At 46.1% G+C, this 24,650-nt stretch overlaps 2 protein-coding genes across 10 annotated transcripts in view; one reads left to right on the plus strand and one right to left on the minus strand.

Moving 5' to 3' along the window:
* Window positions 1-19,537, minus strand: part of NUDT13 (nudix hydrolase 13) — a 134,124-nt gene extending 114,587 nt beyond the window's left edge. Inside the window, exon 1 of one of the 4 annotated variants that reach the window (XM_053691906.1) lies at window positions 19,247-19,537. In XM_053691906.1, the coding sequence (XP_053547881.1) occupies window positions 19,247-19,280 (34 nt within the window). In that variant the 5' untranslated portion in view covers window positions 19,281-19,537. The remainder of the gene's footprint in view (window positions 1-19,246) is intronic. The other 3 variants (XM_053691909.1, XM_053691907.1, XM_053691908.1) reach the window with 3 other exon arrangements.
* A 3,298-nt stretch (window positions 19,538-22,835) lies between these two features.
* The window catches only part of P4HA1 (prolyl 4-hydroxylase subunit alpha 1), a 64,082-nt gene continuing 62,267 nt past the window's right edge, over window positions 22,836-24,650 (plus strand). For 5 of the 6 annotated variants that reach the window (XM_053691905.1, XM_053691899.1, XM_053691900.1 and 2 more), the window contains exon 1: window positions 22,836-22,981. The gene's annotated coding sequence lies outside the window, so the exon portion shown is untranslated. The remainder of the gene's footprint in view (window positions 22,982-24,650) is intronic. The other variant, XM_053691901.1, reaches the window with a different exon arrangement.

Below are 24,650 nucleotides of genomic sequence, written 5' to 3' on the forward strand. Positions count from 1 at the left end.
AGACCTCATGGTCAGTACTGTGCCTGCACTGGGCACAAGAGGGTACACACAGACCCCTGGCACAGTAAGCACTACCTGACAAACCGAGCAGACCTCATGGTCAGTACTGTGCCTGCACTGGGCACAAGAGGGTACACACAGACCCCTGGCACAGTAAGCACTACCTGACAAACCGAGCAATCCTCATGGTTAGTACTGTGCCTGCACAGACCCCTGGCACAGTAAGCACTACCTGACAAACAAACCAACCAGACCTCATGGTTAGTACTGTGCCTGCACTGAGCACAAGAGGTACACACAGACCCTTGGCACAGTAAGCACTATCTGACAAACAAACCGAGCAGACCTTATGGTCAGTACTGTGCCTGCACTGGGCACAAAGGGTACACACAGAACCCTGGCACAGTAAGCACTACCTGACAAACCGAGCAGACCTCATGGTCTATACTTTGCCTGCACTGGGCACAAGAGGGTACACACAGACCCCTGGCACAGTAAGCACTACCTGACAAACAAACCGAGCAGACCTCATGGTTAGTACTGTGCCTGCACTGGGCACAAGAGGGTACACACAGACCCCTGGCACAGTAAGCACTACCTGACAAACAAACCAGTCCTCATGGTTAGTACTGTGCCTACACTGGGCACAAGAGGGTACACACAGACCCCTGGCACAGTAAGCACTACCTGACAAACAAACCGAGCAGACCTCATGGTTAGTGCTGTGACTGCACTGAGCACAAGAAGGTACACACAGACCCCTGGCACAGTAAGCACTACCTGACAAACCGAGCAGTCCTCATGGTTAGTACTGTGCCTGCACTGGGAACAAGAGGTACACAGACCCCTGGCACAGTAAGCACTACCTGACAAACAAACCGAGCAGACCTCATGGTTTGTACTGTGCCTGCACTGGGCACAAGAGAGTACACACAGACCCCTGGCACAGTAAGCACTACCTGACAAACCGAGCAGACCTCATGGTCTATACTGTGCCTGCACTGGGCACAAGAGGGTACACACAGACCCCTGGCACAGTAAGCACTATCTGACAAACAAACCAACCAGACCTCATGGTTAGTACTGTGCCTGCACTGGGCACAAGAGGGTACACACAGACCCCTAGCACAGTAAGCACTACCTGACAAACCGAGCAGACCTCATGGTTAGTACTGTGCCTGTACTGGGCACAAGAGGGTACACACAGACCCCTGGCACAGTAAGCACTACCTGACAAACCGAGCAGACCTCATGGTTAGTACTGTGCCTGCACTGGGCACAAGAGGGTACACACAGACCCCTGGCACAGTAAGCACTACCTGACAAACAAACCGAGCAGACCTCATGGTTAGTACTGTGCCTGCACTGGGCACAAGAGGGTACACACAGACCCCTGGCACAGTAAGCACTACCTGACAAACCGAGCAGTCCTCATGGTTAGTACTGTGCCTGCACTGGGAACAAGAGGTACACAGACCCCTGGCACAGTAAGCACTACCTGACAAACAAACCGAGCAGACCTCATGGTTAGTACTGTGCCTGCACTGGGCACAAGAGGGTACACACAGACCCCTGGCACAGTAAGCACTACCTGACAAACCGAGCAGACCTCATGGTTAGTACTGTGCCTGCACTGGGCACAAGAGGGTACACACAGACCACTGGCACAGTAAGCACTACCTGACAAACCGAGCAGACCTTATGATCAGTACTGTGCCTGCATTGGGCACAAGAGGTACACACAGACCCCTGGCACAGTAAGCACTACCTGACAAACAAACCGAGCAGACCTCATGGTCTATACTGTGCCTGCACTGGGCACAAGAGGGTACACACAGACCCCTGGCACAGTAAGCACTACCTGACAAACAAACCAACCAGACCTCATGGTTAGTACTGTGCCTGCACTGGGCACAAGAGGGTACACACAGACCCCAGGCACAGTAAGCACTACCTGACAAACAAACAAACCAGACCTCATGGTTAGTACTGTGCCTGCACTGGGCACAAGAGGGTACACACAGACCCCTGGCACAGTAAGCACTACCTGACAAACAAACCAACCAGACCTCCTGGTTAGTACTGTGCCTGCACTGGGCACAAGAGGGTACACACAGACCCCTGGCACAGTAAGCACTACCTGACAAACAAACCGAGCAGACCTCATGGTTAGTACTGTGCCTGCACTGAGCACAAGAGGGTACACACAGACCCCTGGCACAGTAAGCACTACCTGACATACAAACCCAGCAGACCTTATGGTCAGTACTGTGCCTGCACTGGGCACAAGAGGGTACACACAGACCCCAGGCACAGTAAGCACTACCTGACAAACCGAGCAGACCTCATGGTTAGTACTGTGCCTGCACTGGGCACAAGAGGGTACAGAGAGAAAATTATTAAAGCGCCAATAGGACAAAGGCCGGGTCTAAGTCTAAAAATATGTCGTTTATTAATACAATAAAATGTATAAGATACAATAAAATATACCTAGAGTACAATAAAAGATATAATCATGGATCCAAGATTTTACAATAAGTGGCAACAATAAAAACAAATGTAACAAACCTTGACAAGATCAGTGCTTTAGACTGTCTAAGACTTAGTATGTTGTGTTGGCAATATGTCTGCTAGGGGGTATACCCGTGGTTAGGGTGGCTGTCTGAGATGATTGACAGTGCTAAAAAGTGTCTCAAATTGACAGTGCTAATAGGTGTCTTCAAATAAATATAAAAAAATGGTGCAAACAATGGTGCGAACAATGTTGATAAAAAAACGTAGTGGATAAAAAACAGTGTGACAATCAGTTTAAAATCAACAATATATAAATTTATGTGGTGTAATCAAACAATAAGGTGATTCATGTGTACTCCAAAAGAAAGTTATAACATGATGGCAAACTCCAAAAAATGATTGGAATAATGAAAAATGAAAAAAGAATGAAAAAAGAAAGAAAAAATCCTGGAAACAGTGAACAGTTCAACAACAGTAAGGAATGTCAGAATTAGAAAAAAATGTACTTGTATGTCCCAAACAAATGCAGTAGTTTTTCTCCCAGTGTTACTTCCCAGTGTAATTTCTCCCAAGTGTGAGGTGCAGATAGGACTCCTAAGTGTAGACCCAATCGGTCAGTTCAGTGTTCTGCCATATTGATCCTTTCTGTAAAAACAAGAACAATAATAGTGCAGACGTTTTCCAAAAATAGCTACCTATCAGAGTATCACTTACCAGTCGACGCGTTTCGGTCATGCATTGACCTTTATCAAGACTGGTTTTTGCTAATTCCTTGTGTCTTTTTATACCCTTGTATAATTGTTGATTTTCGTACTACCGGAAGTGCAGTTTCCCACTTCCGGTTTCGGGTGGCGATAATTAGTTGGTATCGTTATATAAAAGAGCTTATCTATTTATCTATTTGCCGTTAGTTTATTTAGAGTGGGGATAAAAGCTTGTGTCCTAAATATATACAATTTAGTGTATTTCTTGCTTCCCTCTGATTCCCGATTTTCTAGTGCTTTGATTGGTCGGATTCATTGTGATTCCCGACTTTCTAGTTATCTGATTGGTCGGATTTGGGGCGTATTCTCTATGCTTCTTGCTATTGGTGGTTTGTGTAAAACTTGTGAATAGACTCTAACAGCCTATTATATGTGAAGGTGTGTATTACATCCGTCTTCCTATTGGTCCCTGTATCTTAGTGTGTAAATAGTATGATGACGATTTCTATGCTATTTTCAATGAATATTAGTTGAAAATGTCCCTTTTTGCTCCGGTTTAGGTGGCTGTGATTGGTGTAGAAACTGTGTGTGACAACCACCATTATGAGTCAAATTAAAATAAAAATAATAATAAAAGTGGGAGTGAGGATTTAGGCAATAAAAATATAAATATTTACATATTTATATGTAAATATTTATAATATATATATTTTCAATATTTTTTCAATAGACCCGTACTTTATTGGTCACAGATCTGTTCTAGATATGTTTAACACATTATATATTATAAATATGTCATTGTACCTTATAATATGTTTAATACAGCATAAGATTTAAGCATTACGAATAGCTAAGAATGCACAATACAAAAAGTATGATCGTATTCGTTACAATATATAAATATGTAAATATTTATATTTTTATTGCCTAAATCCTCACTCCCACTTTTATTATTATTTTTATTTTAATTTGACTCATAATGGTGGTTGTCACACACAGTTTCTACACCAATCACAGCCACCTAAACCGGAGCAAAAAGGGACATTTTCAACTAATATTCATTGAAAATAGCATAGAAATCGTCATCATACTATTTACACACTAAGATACAGGGACCAATAGGAAGACGGATGTAATACACACCTTCACATATAATAGGCTGTTAGAGTCTATTCACAAGTTTTACACAAACCACCAATAGCAAGAAGCATAGAGAATACGCCCCAAATCCGACCAATCAGATACCTAGAAAGTCGGGAATCACAATGAATCCGACCAATCAAAGCACTAGAAAATCGGGAATCAGAGGGAAGCAAGAAATACACTAAATTGTATATATTTAGGACACAAGCTTTTATCCCCACTCTAAATAAACTAACGGCAAATAGATAAATAGATAAGCTCTTTTATATAACGATACCAACTAATTATCGCCACCCGAAACCGGAAGTGGGAAACTGCACTTCCGGTAGTACGAAAATCAACAATTATACAAGGGTATAAAAAGACACAAGGAATTAGCAAAAACCAGTCTTGATAAAGGTCAATGCATGACCGAAACGCGTCGACTGGTAAGTGATACTCTGATCGGTAGCTATTTTTGGAAAACGTCTGCACTATTATTGTTCTTGTTTTTACAGAAAGGATCAATATGGCAGAACACTGAACTGACCGATTGGGTCTACACTTAGGAGTCCTATCTGCACCTCACACTTGGGAGAAATAACACTGGGAGAAAAACTACTGCATTTGTTTGGGACATACAAGTACATTTTTTTCTAATTCTGACATTCCTTACTGTTGTTGAACTGTTCACTGTTTCCAGGATTTTTTCTCTCTTTTTTCATTCTTTTTTCATTTTTCATTATTCCAATCATTTTTTGGAGTTTGCCATCATGTTATAACTTTCTTTTGGAGTACACATGAATCACCTTATTGTTTGATTACACCACATAAATTTATATATTGTTGATTTTAAACTGATTGTCACACTGTTTTTTATCCACTACGTTTTTTTATCAACATTGTTCGCACCATTGTTTGCACCATTTTTTTATATTTATTTGAAGACACCTATTAGTACTGTCAATTTGAGACACTTTTTAGCACTGTCAATCATCTCAGACAGCCACCCTAACCACGGGTATACCCCCTAGCAGACATATTGCCAACACAACATACTAAGTCTTAGACAGTCTAAAGCACTGATCTTGTCAAGGTTTGTTACATTTGTTTTTATTGTTGCCACTTATTGTAAAATCTTGGATCCATGATTATATCTTTTATTGTACTCTAGGTATATTTTATTGTATCTTATACATTTTATTGTATTAATAAACGACATATTTTTAGACTTAGACCCGGCCTTTGTCCTATTGGCGCTTTAATAATTTTCTCTCTGATTATCCACCTTACTGACCGCTAGGGGTCAATTTATTAAAGCAAGGGTCCCTCTAGCACTAGGCGCTCAGTGTCAACCCCAAATCACTGCACAAGAGGGTACACACAGACCCCTGGCACAGTAAGCACTACCTGACAAACAAACCAAGCAGACCTGATGGTTAGTACTGTGCCTGCACTGAGCACAAGAGGGTACACACAGACCCCTGGCACAGTAAGCACTACCTGACAAACAAACCAACCAGACCTCATGGTTAGTACTGTGCCTGCAGTGGGCACAAGAGGGTACACACAGACCCCTGGCACAGTAAGCACTACCTGACAAACACACCGAGCAGTCCTCATGGTCAGTACTGTTCCTGCACTGAGCACAAGAGGGTACACACAGACCCCTGGCACAGTAAGCACTACCTGACAAACCGAGCAGACCTCATGGTTAGTACTGTGCCTGCACTGAGCACAAGAGGGTACACACAGACCCCTGGCACAGTAAGCACTACCTGACAAACCGAGCAGACCTCATGGTTAGTACTGTGCCTGCACTGAGCACAAGAGGGTACACACAGACCCCTGGCACAGTAAGCACTACCTGACAAACAAACCGAGCAGACCTCATGGTTAGTACTGTGCCTGCACTGGGCACAAGAGGGTACACACAGACCCCTGGCACAGTAAGCACTACCTGACAAACCGAGCAGTCCTCATGGTTAGTATTGTGCCTGCACTGAGCACAAGAGGTACACACAGACCCCTGACACAGTAAGCACTACCTGACAAACAAACCAACCAGACCTCATGGTTAGTACTGTGCCTGCATTGAGCACAAGAGGTACACACAGACCCCTGGCACAGTAAGCACTACCTGACAAACAAACCGAGCAGACCTTATGGTCAGTACTGTGCCTGCACTGGGCACAAGAGGGTACACACAGAACCCTGGCACAGTAAGCACTACCTGACAAACCGAGCAGACCTCATGGTCTATACTGTGCCTGCACTGGGCACAAGAGGGTACACACAGACCCCTGGCACAGTAAGCACTACCTGACAAACAAACCGAGTAGACCTCATGGTTAGTACTGTGCCTGCACTGGGCACAAGAGGGTACACACAGACCCCTGGCACAGTAAGCACTACCTGACAAACAAACAAACCAGTCCTCATGGTTAGTACTGTGCCTGCACTGGGCACAAGAGGGTACACACAGACCCCTGGCACAGTAAGCACTACCTGACAAACAAACCGAGCAGACCTCATGGTTAGTACTGTGCCTGCACTGAGCACAAGAGGGTACACACAGACCCCTGGCACAGTAAGCACTACCTGACAAACCGAGCAGTCCTCATGGTTAGTACTGTGCCTGCACTGGGAACAAGAGGTACACAGACCCCTGGCACAGTAAGCACTACCTGACAAACAAACAAACCAGTCCTCATGGTTAGTACTGTGCCTGCACTGGGCACAAGAGGGTACACACAGACCCCTGGCACAGTAAGCACTACCTGACAAACAAACAAACCAGTCCTCATGGTTAGTACTGTGCCTGCACTGGGCACAAGAGGGTACACACAGACCCCTGGCACAGTAAGCACTACCTGACAAACAAACCGAGCAGACCTCATGGTTAGTACTGTGCCTGCACTGAGCACAAGAGGGTACACACAGACCCCTGGCACAGTAAGCACTACCTGACAAACAAACCGAGTAGACCTCATGGTTAGTACTGTGCCTGCACTGGGCACAAGAGGGTACACACAGACCCCTGGCACAGTAAGCACTACCTGACAAACAAACAAACCAGTCCTCATGGTTAGTACTGTGCCTGCACTGGGCACAAGAGGGTACACACAGACCCCTGGCACAGTAAGCACTACCTGACAAACAAACCGAGCAGACCTCATGGTTAGTACTGTGCCTGCACTGGGCACAAGAGGGTACACACAGACCCCTGGCACAGTAAGCACTACCTAGCAAACCGAGCAGACCTCATGGTCTATAATGTGCCTGCACTGGGCACAAGAGGGTACACACAGACGCCTGGCACAGTAAGCACTATCTGAAAAACAAACCAACCAGACTTCATGGTTAGTACTGTGCCTGCACTGGGCACAAGAGGGTACACACAGACCCCTGGCACAGTAAGCACTACCTGACAAACCGAGCAGACCTCATGGTTAGTACTGTGCCTGCACTGGGCACAAGAGGGTACACATAGACCCCTGGCACAGTAAGCACTACCTGACAAACAAACCAACCAGACCTCATGGTTAGTACTGTGCCTGCACTGAGCACAAGAGGTACACACAGACCCCTGGCACAGTAAGCACTACCTGACAAACAAACCGAGCAGACCTCATGGTTAGTACTGTGCCTGCACTGGGCACAAGAGGGTACACACAGACCCCAGGCACAGTAAGCACTACCTGACAAACAAACCGAGCAGACCTCATGGTTAGTACTGTGCCTGCAGTGGGCACAAGAGGTACACACAGACCCCTGGCACAGTAAGCACTACCTGACAAACACACCGAGCAGTCCTCATGGTCAGTACTGTTCCTGCACTGAGCACAAGAGGGTACACACAGACCCCTGGCACAGTAAGCACTACCTGACAAACCGAGCAGACCTCATGGTTAGTACTGTGCCTGCACTGAGCACAAGAGGGTACACACAGACCCCTGGCACAGTAAGCACTACCTGACAAACCGAGCAGACCTCATGGTTAGTACTGTGCCTGCACTGAGCACAAGAGGGTACACACAGACCCCTGGCACAGTAAGCACTACCTGACAAACAAACCGAGCAGACCTCATGGTTAGTACTGTGCCTGCATTGAGCACAAGAGGTACACACAGACCCCTGGCACAGTAAGCACTACCTGACAAACAAACCGAGCAGACCTTATGGTCAGTACTGTGCCTGCACTGGGCACAAGAGGGTACACACAGAACCCTGGCACAGTAAGCACTACCTGACAAACCGAGCAGACCTCATGGTCTATACTGTGCCTGCACTGGGCACAAGAGGGTACACACAGACCCCTGGCACAGTAAGCACTACCTGACAAACAAACCGAGTAGACCTCATGGTTAGTACTGTGCCTGCACTGGGCACAAGAGGGTACACACAGACCCCTGGCACAGTAAGCACTACCTGACAAACAAACAAACCAGTCCTCATGGTTAGTACTGTGCCTGCACGGGGCACAAGAGGGTACACACAGACCCCTGGCACAGTAAGCACTACCTGACAAACAAACCGAGCAGACCTCATGGTTAGTACTGTGACTGCACTGAGCACAAGAGGGTACACACAGACCCCTGGCACAGTAAGCACTACCTGACAAACCGAGCAGTCCTCATGGTTAGTACTGTGCCTGCACTGGGAACAAGAGGTACACAGACCCCTGGCACAGTAAGCACTACCTGACAAACCGAGCAGACCTCATGGTTAGTACTGTGCCTGCACTGGGCACAAGAGGGTACACACAGACCCCTGGCACAGTAAGCACTACCTGACAAACTGAGCAGACCTCATGGTTAGTACTGTGCCTGCACTGGGCACAAGAGGGTACACACAGACCACTGGCACAGTAAGCACTACCTGACAAACCGAGCAGACCTTATGATCAGTACTGTGCCTGCATTGGGCACAAGATGTACACACAGACCCCTGGCACAGTAAGCACTACCTGACAAACAAACCGAGCAGACCTCATGGTCTATACTGTGCCTGCACTGGGCACAAGAGGGTACACACAGACCCCTGGCACAGTAATCACTACCTGACAAACAAACCAACCAGACCTCATGGTTAGTACTGTGCCTGCACTGGGCACAAGAGGGTACACACAGACCCCAGGCACAGTAAGCACTACCTGACAAACAAACCAACCAGACCTCATGGTTAGTACTGTGCCTGCACTGGGCACAAGAGGGTACACACAGACCCCTGGCACAGTAAGCACTACCTGACAAACAAACCGAGCAGACCTCATGGTTAGTACTGTGCCTGCACTGGGCACAAGAGGGTACACACAGACCCCTGGCACAGTAAGCACTACCTGACAAACCGAGCAGACCTCATGGTTAGTACTGTGCCTGCACTGAGCACAAGAGGGTACACACAGACCCCTGGCACAGTAAGCACTACCTGACAAACCCAGCAGACCTTATGGTCAGTACTGTGCCTGCACTGGGCACAAGAGGGTACACACAGACCCCAGGCACAGTAAGCACTACCTGACAAACCGAGCAGACCTCATGGTTAGTACTGTGCCTGCACTGGGCACAAGAGGGTACACACAGACCCCTGGCACAGTAAGCACTACCTGACAAACCGAGCAGACCTCATGTTCAGTACTGTGCCTGCACTGAGCACAAGAGGGTACACACAGACCCCTGGCACAGTAAGCACTACCTGACAAACAAACCGAGCAGACCTCATGGTAATTACTGTGCCTGCACTGGGCACAAGAGGGTACACACAGACCCCTGGCACAGTAAGCACTACCTGACAAACAAACCGAGCAGACCTCATGGTTAGTACTGTGCCTGCACTGGGCACAAGAGAGTACACACAGACCACTGGCACAGTAAGCACTACCTGACAAACCGAGCAGACCTCATGGTCAGTACTGTGCCTGCACTGGGCACAAGAGGGTACACACAGACCCCTGGTACAGTAAGCACTACCTGACAAACAAACCAAGCAGACCTCATGGTCAGTACTGTGCCTGCACTGGGCACAAGAGGTACACACAGACCCCTGGGACAGTAAGCACTACCTGACAAACAAACCGAGCAGACCTGATGGTTAGTACTGTGCCTGCACTGGGCACAAGAGGGTACACACAGAACCCTGGCACAGTAAGCACTACCTGACAAACACACAGAGCAGACCTCATGGTTAGTACTGTGCCTGCACTGGGCACAAGAGGGTACACACAGAACCCTGGCACAGTAAGCACTACCTGACAAACAAACCGAGCAGACCTCATGGTCAGTACTGTGCCTGCACTGGGCACAAGAGGGTACACACAGATCCCTGGCACAGTAAGCACTACCTGACAAACAAACCGAGCAGACCTCATGGTCAGTACTGTGCCTGCACTGGGCACAAGAGGGTACACACAGACCCCTGGCACAGTAAGCACTACCTGACAAACAAACAGAGCAGACCTCATGGTCAGTACTGTGCCTGCACTGGGCACAAGAGGGTACACACAGACCCCTGGCACAGTAAGCACTACCTGACAAACAAACCGAGCAGACCTCATGGTTAGTACTGTGCCTGCACTGGGCACAAGAGGGTACACACAGACCCCTGGCAAAGTAAGCACTACCTGACAAACCGAGCAGACCTCATGGTTAGTACTGTGCCTGCACTGGGCACAAGAGGGTACACACAGACCCCTGGCACAGTAAGCACTATCTGACAAACCGAGCAGACCTCATGGTTAGTACTGTGCCTGCACTGGGCACAAGAGGTACACACAGACCCCTGGGACAGTAAGCACTACCTGACAAACAAACCGAGCAGACCTGATGGTTAGTACTGTGCCTGCACTGGGCACAAGAGGTACACACAGACCCCTGGCACAGTAAGCACTACCTGACAAACAAACCGAGCAGACCTTATGGTCAGTACTGTGCCTGCACTGGGCACAAGAGGGTACACACAGAACCCTGGCACAGTAAGCACTACCTGACAAACCGAGCAGACCTCATGGTCTATACTGTGCCTGCACTGGGCACAAGAGGGTACACACAGACCCCTGGCACAGTAAGCACTACCTGACAAACAAACCGAGTAGACCTCATGGTTAGTACTGTGCCTGCACTGGGCACAAGAGGGTACACACAGACCCCTGGCACAGTAAGCACTACCTGACAAACAAACAAACCAGTCCTCATGGTTAGTACTGTGCCTGCACTGGGCACAAGAGGGTACACACAGACCCCTGGCACAGTAAGCACTACCTGACAAACAAACCGAGCAGACCTCATGGTTAGTACTGTGACTGCACTGAGCACAAGAGGGTACACACAGACCCCTGGCACAGTAAGCACTACCTGACAAACCGAGCAGTCCTCATGGTTAGTACTGTGCCTGCACTGGGAACAAGAGGTACACAGACCCCTGGCACAGTAAGCACTACCTGACAAACCGAGCAGACCTCATGGTTAGTACTGTGCCTGCACTGGGCACAAGAGGGTACACACAGACCCCTGGCACAGTAAGCACTACCTGACAAACTGAGCAGACCTCATGGTTAGTACTGTGCCTGCACTGGGCACAAGAGGGTACACACAGACCACTGGCACAGTAAGCACTACCTGACAAACCGAGCAGACCTTATGATCAGTACTGTGCCTGCATTGGGCACAAGAGGTACACACAGACCCCTGGCACAGTAAGCACTACCTGACAAACAAACCGAGCAGACCTCATGGTCTATACTGTGCCTGCACTGGGCACAAGAGGGTACACACAGACCCCTGGCACAGTAATCACTACCTGACAAACAAACCAACCAGACCTCATGGTTAGTACTGTGCCTGCACTGGGCACAAGAGGGTACACACAGACCCCAGGCACAGTAAGCACTACCTGACAAACAAACCAACCAGACCTCATGATTAGTACTGTGCCTGCACTGGGCACAAGAGGGTACACACAGACCCCTGGCACAGTAAGCACTACCTGACAAACAAACCGAGCAGACCTCATGGTTAGTACTGTGCCTGCACTGGGCACAAGAGGGTACACACAGACCCCTGGCACAGTAAGCACTACCTGACAAACCAAGCAGACCTCATGGTTAGTACTGTGCCTGCACTGAGCACAAGAGGGTACACACAGACCCCTGGCACAGTAAGCACTACCTGACAAACCCAGCAGACCTTATGGTCAGTACTGTGCCTGCACTGGGCACAAGAGGGTACACACAGACCCCAGGCACAGTAAGCACTACCTGACAAACCGAGCAGACCTCATGGTTAGTACTGTGCCTGCACTGGGCACAAGAGGGTACACACAGACCCCTGGCACAGTAAGCACTACCTGACAAACCGAGCAGACCTCATGTTCAGTACTGTGCCTGCACTGAGCACAAGAGGGTACACACAGACCCCTGGCACAGTAAGCACTACCTGACAAACAAACCGAGCAGACCTCATGGTTAGTACTGTGCCTGCACTGGGCACAAGAGGGTACACACAGACCCCTGGCACAGTAAGCACTACCTGACAAACAAACCGAGCAGACCTCATGGTTAGTACTGTGCCTGCACTGGGCACAAGAGAGTACACACAGACCACTGGCACAGTAAGCACTACCTGACAAACCGAGCAGACCTCATGGTCTATACTGTGCCTGCACTGGGCACAAGAGGGTACACACAGACCCCTGGTACAGTAAGCACTACCTGACAAACAAACCAAGCAGACCTCATGGTCAGTACTGTGCCTGCACTGGGCACAAGAGGTACACACAGACCCCTGGGACAGTAAGCACTACCTGACAAACAAACCGAGCAGACCTGATGGTTAGTACTGTGCCTGCACTGGGCACAAGAGGGTACACACAGAACCCTGGCACAGTAAGCACTACCTGACAAACACACAGAGCAGACCTCATGGTTAGTACTGTGCCTGCACTGGGCACAAGAGGGTACACACAGAACCCTGGCACAGTAAGCACTACCTGACAAACAAACCGAGCAGACCTCATGGTCAGTACTGTGCCTGCACTGGGCACAAGAGGGTACACACAGATCCCTGGCACAGTAAGCACTACCTGACAAACAAACCGAGCAGACCTCATGGTCAGTACTGTGCCTGCACTGGGCACAAGAGGGTACACACAGACCCCTGGCACAGTAAGCACTACCTGACAAACAAACCGAGCAGACCTCATGGTCAGTACTGTGCCTGCACTGGGCACAAGAGGGTACACACAGACCCCTGGCACAGTAAGCACTACCTGACAAACAAACCGAGCAGACCTCATGGTTAGTACTGTGCCTGCACTGGGCACAAGAGGGTACACACAGACCCCTGGCAAAGTAAGCACTACCTGACAAACCGAGCAGACCTCATGGTTAGTACTGTGCCTGCACTGGGCACAAGAGGGTACACACAGACCCCTGGCACAGTAAGCACTATCTGACAAACCGAGCAGACCTCATGGTTAGTACTGTGCCTGCACTGGGCACAAGAGGTACACAGAGACCTGGGGTACTTGTAGGGATTCCTTCTTATCCTCATAGGTAAACAGAGGAAATGCAGTTTCTATACATATTCTTGCATGAGGATTTCATCATGGGCAATGAGATGGCAGTATACCTGCCAGGAGATATGGCAGCTGAAGGTGTGCCCCATGTACCCTAAAGAGCTGGTTTATCAGCTAATCAATAACATCCAGAGCTTGTCATTATGTCACAAAATCCTGAGAATGAGAACAGTAAGATCTATACATTCTATTCTGTGCTGGCATCGCTTGTTCTGTTTATTTTTAATGTATTTAAATGGAAGAACAGAATTCCTTATTTGATTGACTTTCCAGCTACATAAATATTATCTGGTTTTATCAGTAACGCTTTGTATAAGGATTTTACTCATACAATAAACCAGATGATGAAATAGCAGAGTATTGCAGTAAGCAGTGATATCCTTGCAACAATAAAAATAAATTACTACTTAGAAGAGTACTGTTTTTCTGTATATGAACCAGTGGACTTACACAGCTATGCTCTGAGGTTAGTAGGTAGCTGACAGAATGGTTACAGGTCCAGTGGATCTGATGTTAGTACTTAATAGGGGAGTTTCAAGGCCAGGAACCTGATCTGAGGTCTGATTCGAGAATATGGCTGACAGAGGGGCTGCAGGGTCAGGAACCTGATCTGAGTGCTGATTCGAGAATATGGCTGACAGAGGGGCTGCAGGGCCAGGAACCTGATCTGAGGTCTAATGTGAGAATATGGCTGACAGAGGGGCTGCAGGGCCAGGAACCTGATCTGAGGTCCAATGTGGGCATATGGCTGACAGAGGGGCTGCAGGGCCAGGAACCTACTTTAAGGTCTGCTGTGAGTAAACGGCTGACAGAGGGGCTTCAGGCCCAGGAACCTGATCTGAGGTCTAATGTGGGTACATGGCTGACAGATTCTGCAGAGCCAGGAACTTGATCTGAGGTCTGATCTGAGGTCTGATCTGAGAATATGGCGGACATAAGGGCTGCAGGGACAGGAACCTGATCTGAGTGCTGATGTGGGTGGATACGTGGCTGACAGAGATTCTGCAAGGCCAGGAACCTGATCTGAGGTCTGATATGAGAATATGACTGACAGAGAGGCTGCAGGGTCAGAACCCTGATCTGAGGTCTGATACGAGAATATGGCTGACACAGGGCTGCAGGGTCAGGGACCTGATGTGGTTGCTGATATCAGAATAGGGCGGACAGAGGGGCTGCAGGGTCAGGAACCTGAGCTGAGGTCTGATACGAGAATATGGCTGACAGAGGGGCTGCAGGGTCAGGGACCTGATGCGAGTGCTGATATGAGAATATGGGGGACAGAGGGGCTGCAGGGTCAGGAACCTGATCTGAGGTCTGATATGAGAATATGGCTGACAGAGGGGCTGCAGGGTCAGGAACCTGAGCTGAGGTCTGATACGAGAATATGGCTGACAGAGGGGCTGCAGGGTCAGGAACCTGATCTGAGGTCTGATATGAGAATATGGCTGACAGAGGGGCTGCAGGGTCAGGAACCTGATCTGAGGTCTGATATGAGAATATGGCTGACAGAGGGACTGAAGGATTGTCACCTCAGACATGTTTTCCTGGACAGCTATGAGTTACACATGCTGCAGGGTGTGCAGCGAGGAACATGAATATTGCTGTACAGGGTAACTATTTTTGTACTGTCCAGAGCAAAAAGAGGCTACTTCTTGGGTGGTAACTAGCTATAGAACAAGCTATTATGCTATTGTTCGTTCCCAGGTTGAGCGCTTCTCTCTTTTTATTTATGTCTCCCTAAGTGTGATGCGGGAATCCAGACTTGGACCCGTTGCTCAGTGTTCCTAGAGGGATATGGCTGCACCTCACTGACGAGGCCCACAATAGGCCGAAACGTACGTCTGGGGTTTTGCTGTTTCTCTCGTTCAGAGAGGGATTGCCTGGTATTTCGGGGCTGGACTGTACTGTGAAGTCAGGATCAGACTGATATGCTTCAGGAAAGTTATTCTCTGTGAAAGGCACATGTTGAGCAAAAAGAGGCTGCTTCTTGGGTGGTAACTAGCCACAGAACAAGCTATTCTGCTTTGTTCGTTCCCAGGTTGAGCGCATCTCTCATTTTATTTATGCAATACATGTTCCCCTCTGCACACCCTGCAACATGTGTAACTCATAAATGTCCAGGAAAACATGGCTGAAGTGGCAACCCTAGCTGCAGGTCCAAAAACCTGATCTGAGTACTGATATGAGAATATGGCTGACACAGGGCTGCAGGGTCAGGAACCTGATCTGAGTGCTGATATAAGAATATGGCTGACAGAGGGGCTGCAAGGTCAGGAACCTGATCTGAGTGCTGATATGAGAATATGACTGACAGAGGGGCTGCAGGGTCAGGAACCTGATGTGAGTGCTGATATAAGAATATGGCTGACAGAGGGGCTGCATGGTCTGGAACCTGATGTGAGTGCGGATATAAGAATATGGCTGACAGAGCGGATGCAGGGTCAGGAACCTGATCTGAGTGCTGATATAAGAATGTGGCTGACAGAGGGGCTGCAGGGTCAGGAACCTGATGTGAGTGCTGATACGAGAATATGGCTGACAGAGGGGCTGCAGGGTCAGGAACCTGATGTGAGTGCTGATACGAGAATATGGCTGACAGAGGGGCTGCAGGGTCAGGAACCTGATGTGAGTGCTGATACGAGAATATGGCTGACAGAGGGGCTGCAGGGTCAGGAACCTGATGTGAGTGCTGATACAAGAATATGGCTGATAGAGGGGCTGCAGGGTCAGGAACCTGATGTGAGTGCTGATACGAGAATATGGCTGACAGAGGGGCTGCAGGGTCAGGAACCTGATGTGAGTGCTGATACGAGAATATGGCTGACAGAGGGGCTGCAGGGTCAGGAACCTGATGTGAGTGCTGATACGAGAATATGGCTGACAGAGGGGCTGCAGGGTCAGGAACCTGATGTGAGTGCTGATACGAGAATATGGCTGACAGAGGGGCTGCAGGGTCAGGAACCTGATGTGAGTGCTGATACGAGAATATGGCTGACAGAGGGGCTGCAGGGTCAGGAACCTGATGTGAGTGCTGATACGAGAATATGGCTGACAGAGGGGCTACAGGTCAAAAAATAGGAAAAGGAAATGGGAGAGTATAGAGGGGATATTAAGCACTCTTATACCTATCGCTTGTAATAAGCTGTAAAATTACAGCATGAAATATCTGCTAGCGAATAATAAATGTATATACTGGTATTAAAACCTATAATCTTTATTAAGGAATTTATTTAAAAATGAATGACTAAGGTGATAAACATCACCTATCATTACCCACACAGATATATTACCTAAAGGTACACCACAATTACTGCACTGCTGCTATCATGTCACCCCACTGTATTCCTGGCCGATATCAGGAACCGTTGGCTTCAGGTGTCAGGGGTAGCATGAGGCAACAGTTAATGCAGCAAAAATAATTATAAGTGGTATAAGTTGAGTAATTAAAGTAGTTTAAAAACAAGTTGAACTACACAAACATGTTTCAGCTGTTGCACAGCCTTTCTCAATGTGATTCAGCAAGTGAACTGACAAAAGAGGGGCTGCAGGGTCAGGAACCTGATGTGATTGCTGATATAAGAATATGGCTGACAGAGGGGCTGCAGGGTCAGGAACCTGATCTGAGTGCTGATATAAGAATATAGCTGACAGAGGGGCTGCAGGGTCAGGAACCTGATGTGAGTGCTGATATAAGAATATGGCTGACAGAGGGGCTGCAGGGTCAGGAACCTGATCTGAGTGTTGATATAAAAGAATAAGGCTGACAGAGGGGCTGCAGGGTCAGGAACCTGATGTGAGTGCTGATATAAGAATATGTCTGACAGAGGGGCTGCAGGGTCAGGAACCTGATCTGAGTGCTGATATAAGAATATGGCTGACAGAGGGGCTGCAGGGTCAGGAACCTGATGTGAGTGCTGATATAAGAATATAGCTGACAGAGGAGCTGCAGGGTCAGGAACCTGATCTGAGTGCTGATATAAGAATATAGCTGACAGAGGGTCTGCAGGGTCAGGAACCTGATGTGAGTGCTGATATAAGAATATGGCTGACAGAGGGGCTGCAGGGTCAGGAACCTGATCTGAGTGCTGATATAAGAATATAGCTGACAGAGGGGCTGCAGGGTCAGGAACCTGATGTGAGTGCTGATATAAGAATATGGCTGACAGAGGGGCTGCAGGGTCAGGAACCTGATGTGAGTGCTGATATAAGAATATAGCTGACAGAGGGGCTGCAGGGTCAGGAACCTGATGTGAGTGCTGATATAAGAATATGGCTGACAGAGGGGCTGCAGGGTCAGGAACCTGATCTGAGTGCTGATATAAGAATATAGCTGACAGAGGGGCTGCAGGGTCAGGAACCTGATGTGAGTGCTGATATAAGAATATGGCTGACAGAGGGGCTGCAGGGTCAGGAACCTGATCTGAGTGTTGATATAAAAGAATAAGGCTGACAGAGGGGCTGCAGGGTCAGGAACCTGATGTGAGTGCTGATACAAAAATATGGCTGACAGAGGGGCTGCAGGGTCAGGAACCTGATCTGAGTGCTGATATAAGAATATGGCTGACAGAGGGGCTGCAGGGTCAGGAACCTGATGTGAGTGCTGATATAAGAATGTGGCTGATAGAGGGGCTGCAGGGTCAGGAACCTGATCAAAGTGCTGATATAAGAATATGGCTGACAGAGGGGCTGCAGGGCCAGGAACCTGATCTGAGTGCTGATACGAGAATATGGCTGACAGAGGGGCTGCAGAGTCAGGAACCTGATCTGAGGTCTGATACGAGAATATGGCTGACAGAGGGGCTGCAGGGTCAGGAACCTGATCTGAGGTCTGATACGAGAATATGGCTGACAGAGGGGCTGCAGGGCCAGGAACTTGATCTGAGTGCTGATACAAAAATATGGCTGACAGAGGGGCTCAGGGTCAGGAACCTCACCTGATGTGAGTGCTGATATAGGAATATGGCTGACAGAGGGGCTGCAGGGCCAGGAACTTGATCTGAGTGCTGATACAAGAATATGGCTGACAGAGGGGCTGCAGGGTAAGGACACTGATTTGAGTTCTATTCATGACCCCATGAGGGTCCACTCAAAAGCTGGCTGCAATGGCCCGGCCACGGATATTATTTTAGTTTGACTTAAATAACACACTAACGTAATGCAATAAAACTGACAGAAAGATACGTAAAACCATATATAAATATTCTATGTTATGTGCAGTATATCCCCAGCGCTATTATATCAATTTGTGCACATTCCCCCTCCCGTGAGCACGTGACCCCGGCCGGTATCACAGCAATACACAAATGACATTAAATAACACCGAGCCAACTTACTTAATCTTTGTTTTTCTGGATGAACTTGGATCATAAAAAAAAAAAACTTTCGCCGGGACGAGCAGAGATTGCTGGGAAATGTAGTCACTAGTCGTGCTTTGTCTAATTATTCCAAGGCGCGTGAAATTTTATTTTGACTACATTTTCCAGCATGCAACAAAGACCATCGTCCGTATGCCAACTTGAGGGTTTTACGCAGCGAAGCATCGCGGGATTTGTAGTCCTTAGGTGTTGTATTCTTGTGTGGATATTTGGCCTCTAATAACAGGTTGTGACCCACAGTGTAAAGTGTGTTTAACGAGCACAATATAGATTAGTAATGAAAATGACAAGTCATGTGCCAATGTGCCACAGAAAAGGGCTGTCTGTGTAAGAGAAACTACAACTCCCATCATGCTGCGCCACAGAAGCGGATATCTACACTTGTGCACACTGTGACGTAGAATACACATTCCTATGGTAGACGATTTCTCTTTGAACACCCATGGAAGTGAAAATTAAACTTGATTCTGATAGTACTTACTTATATTATCACATTTCCATCGTTCTCTTGGTCTCCTTAGATGAAACTTAGATCCTTTTCATATGAGCATACTCATGTGTTTTTATCACTGTATGGCAGCTATGTTTGCAACAATGTGATACATAGAGTACTCATTATTTTTAAAGTTAAAGGGACACTGAACCCAAATTTTTTCTTTCGTGATTCAGATAGAGCATGACATTTTAAGCAACTTTCTAATTTTCTCCTATTAGTAAATTTTCTTTATTCTCTTGGTATCTTTATTTGAAAAGCAAGAATGTAGGTTTAGATGCCGGCCCAATTTTGGTAAACAACCTGGGTTGTCCTTGCTGATTGGTGAATAAATTCATCCACTAATTAAAAAGGTGCTATTATTAAGCAATTCCAATTATTCTATCAGAAAATATACTCTCCTGTAGAAGTCGATCAAGAGGCGAAAAAGACTTTTTGGGAAAGTATCAAACTACCAAAAATCTCCTCAGAACATCTAAATATATTGAATAAAGAGATTACAACCGAGGAAACACTTAATGCTATTAAAGGAGCGGTCTTAGGGAAGACACCTGGGCCCGATCAATTGCCGAATGGATTTTATAAAATGTTATCGGAAGAGATAGCTGTTACCATGACAGAATTGTTTAATAATTATTTTTTGTTGCATTCTAGACCTTCTCGGTTTTTCACCGCCTCAATTATCACTCTTATTCTAAAGAAGGAGAAAGACCCCAATTCAATGGACTCATATAGACCAATCTCGCTTCTTAATAGCGACTATAAGTTATTAGCCAAAATACTAGCCAACCGTCTCAAAAAGATTATAGGAGATGTTATTCATCCGGATCAAACCGGATTTATTCCTGGTAGGTCAGCACAGAAAAATATCAGGAAGGCTATGACCATAATCGAATATATATTAGGATCCCATAGGACAGGGTCAGGGCCGAAGCAAGATTTTGCGCTATTAACGGTTGATGCAGAAAAAGCCTTTGACTATGTCCTATGGGATCATTTGTTTCTCTTTTTTTTTTTTTTTTCCTTTCTTTTTAGCTTTTTTTTTTTTTTTTTTTGTCTTTTACGATAGTATGCTTGTATGAAAATCCAGAAAATAGAGGTTCAGACTCTTTTTGAGAATTTAAGATTATGCCTTATGTAATGATGTTATGCCTATTGTTTTTGAAGTCTAATGCATAATCTGTTTATGATTTTGAACACCTCAATAAAGGAAAAAAAAAAAAAAAGATAAAAAAAAGTGCTGTCCATAGTCTGAACCAAGAAAAAAGCTTAGATGCATTCTTTTTCAAATAAAGATAGCAAGAGAACAAAGAAAAATGATAATAGGAGTAAATTAGAAAGTTGCTTAAAATTGCATGCTCTGTCTGAATCACAAAAGGAAAAAAAATGGGTTCAGTGTCCCTTTAAAGCGACAGTAAAATCACATTTTTTAATTTATTTTTTAAAGGGACAGTAAAGTCAAAATTAAACTTTCATGATTCGGACAGAGCATACAAGTTTAAATAACTTTCCAATGTACTACTATTATTACATTTGCTTTGTTCTCTTTGTATTCTTTGTTAAAGAATAGTCCTAGGTGAGCTCAGGAGCATGCAGGTCTTAATCCTTCTGGCAGATGTGTTTGCAACATTGTTTATAACAGTTATAGACAGTACATTGTTGCAAACACTGTTGTCATAGACTGCTAAAGACACATGCACATCCCTAAGCATCTATCACTCAGCCTACCTAGGTTTAGTCTTTAAAGATTTATATTCTTCAGTGCCACTTATCTAATGATCTAATAAGATTTATATTCCCCAGTGCCACTTATCTAATGATCTAATAAAGGTTTATATTCCCCAGTGACACTTATCTAATGATCTAATAAAGGTTTATATTCCCCAGTGCCACTTATCTAATTATCTAATAAAGTTTATATTCTCCAGTGACACTTATCTAAAGATCTAATAAAGATTTATATTCCCCAGTGACACTTATCTAATGATCTAATAAAGGTTTATATTCCCCAGTGCCACTTATCTAATTATCTAATAAAGTTTATATTCCCCAGTGACACTTATCTAAAGATCTAATAAAGATTTATATTCCCCAGTGACACTTATCTAAAGATCTAATAAAGATTTATATTCCCCAGTGACACTTATCTAATGATCTAATACAGATTTATATTCCCCAGTGACACTTATCTAATGATCTAATAAAGGTTTATATTCCCCAGTGCCACTTATCTAATGATCTAATAAAGATTTATATTCCCCAGTGACACTTATCTAATGATCTAATAAAGATTTATATTCCCCAGTGACACTTATGATCTAATACAGATTTATATTCCCCAGTGACACTTATCTAAAGATCTAATAAAGATTTATATTCCCCAGTGACACTTATCTAATGATCTAATAAAGGTTTATATTCTCCAGTGACACTTATCTAATGATCTAATAAAGGTTTATATTCCCCAGTGCCACTTATCTAATGATCTAATAAAGATTTATATTCCCCAGTGCCACTTATCTAATGATTTAATAAAGGTTTATATTCCCCAGTGACACTTATCTAAAGATCTAATAACGATTTATATTCCCCAGTGACACTTATCTAAAGATCTAATAACGATTTATATTCCCCAGTGACACTTATCTAAAGATCTAATAACGATTTATATTTCCCAGTGACACTTATCTAAAGATCTAATAACGATTTATATTCCCCAGTGACACTTATCTAAAGATCTAATAACGATTTATATTCCCCAGTGACACTTATCTAATGATCTAATAAAGATGTATGAGTGTGACAATGACTTCGCTAGTATCAGATATGTTTATACTGTCTGCAGTGCACTTGTGTTTTTATTGATAACAAATGAAAAATAAAATGTTGCCTAGTGGCCCTTATATGCAACAGGTTGGACACCCTGTGCTACATGGAATCGGTAACTTCCGGCAAGTTTCGGTAGTTTCCGTAAGTTTTTTTTGAAGACGTTTGCCCAATCCCATACGCATGCGCAAATTACTGGAGAACCAGTTGGCATTCTCGTGGCGCATGCGTAGAGCTGCCCGGCGGTTGTGAGGAGACTCACGTAGGGCGATTTGGGGGAGAGTGAGGGGCCGGAGCAGGGAGGGACGGGGGCGGATATATAGTGTGGGACTGGGCTGGCGCTGGGACTCGTATTCCGCTGAGAACAGAGTGAGGTGAGTCCCGGTGTTTCCGTGAGAGTGTAAGTGGCAAGGGGCACGCGCTGGATGTGTGGGCACGGGGCACGCGCTTGATGTAGCTGCAAGTAGGCACAGGTCATGAGCTGGATGGTTAATAGCAAGGTGTTGGCAGAGCTAGGTGTGCCAGGGCACTTGGTGCATGTGAGGCTTATGAGGTGCCAGCTGTGGGGGTGGTGGTGTTGAGTTTAGTTTATTATTGCTGAGGGCATCACTGATTTATTAGGGAGGGGTGCGGGGTGTAACTTATTTCATGGGGCACATCACTGTTATTAGGGGGGTATCATGTATTTATATCTGGGGGGGGGGTCACATCACTGTTATTAGGGGGGTATCATGTATTTATATCTGGGGGGGGGGGGTCACATCACTGTTATTAGGGGGGTATCATGTATTTATATCTGGGGGGGGGGTCACATCACTGTTATTAGGGGGGTATCATGTATTTATATCTGGGGGGGGTCACATCACTGTTATTAGGGTGGTATCATGTATTTATATCTGGGGGGGGTCACATCACTGTTATTAGGGGGGTATCATGTATTTATATCTGGGGGGGTCACATCACTGTTATTAGGGTGGTATCATGTATTTATATCTGGGGGGGTCACATCACTGTTATTAGGGGGGTATCATGTATTTATATCTGGGGGGGTCACATCACTGTTATTAGGGGGGTATCATGTATTTATATCTGGGGGGGGGTCACATCACTGTTATTAGGGGGGTATCATGTATTTATATCTGGGGGGGTCACATCACTGTTATTAGGGGGGTATCATGTATTTATATCTGGGGGGGTCACATCACTGTTATTATGGTGGTATCATGTATTTATATCTGGGGGGTCACATCACTGTTATTATGGTGGTATCATGTATTTATATCTGGGGGGTCACATCACTGTTATTAGGGTGGTATCATGTATTTATATCTGGGGGGGGGTCACATCACTGTTATTAGGGGGGGTATCATGTATTTATATCTGGGGGGGGTCACATCACTGTTATTAGGGTGGTATCATGTATTTATATCTGGGGGGGGGTCACATCACTGTTATTATGGTGGTATCATGTATTTATATCTGGGGGGGTCACATCACTGTTATTAGGGTGGTATCATGTATTTATATCTGGGGGGGTCACATCACTGTTATTATGGTGGTATCATGTATTTATATCTGGCGGGGTCACATCACTGTTATTAGGGTGGTGGTGGTATCATGTATTTATATCTGGGGGGTCACATCACGGTTATTATGGTGGTATCATGTATTTATATCTGGGGGGTCACATCACTGTTATTATGGTGGTATCATGTATTTATATCTGGGGGGTCACATCACTGTTATTATGGTGGTATCATGTATTTATATCTGGGGGGGGTCACATCACTGTTATTATGGTGGTATCATGTATTTATATCTGGGGGGGGTCACATCACTGTTATTATGGTGGTATCATGTATTTATATCTGGGGGGGTCACATCACTGTTATTATGGTGGTATCATGTATTTATATCTGGGGGGGGTCACATCACTGTTATTAGGGTGGTATCATGTATTTATATCTGGGGGGTCACATCACTGTTATTAGGGTGGTATCATGTATTTATATCTGGGGGGTCACATCACTGTTATTAGGGTGG

Source organism: Bombina bombina, chromosome 9 (assembly GCF_027579735.1).
Source record: "Bombina bombina isolate aBomBom1 chromosome 9, aBomBom1.pri, whole genome shotgun sequence".
Lineage (NCBI taxonomy): Eukaryota > Metazoa > Chordata > Amphibia > Anura > Bombinatoridae > Bombina > Bombina bombina.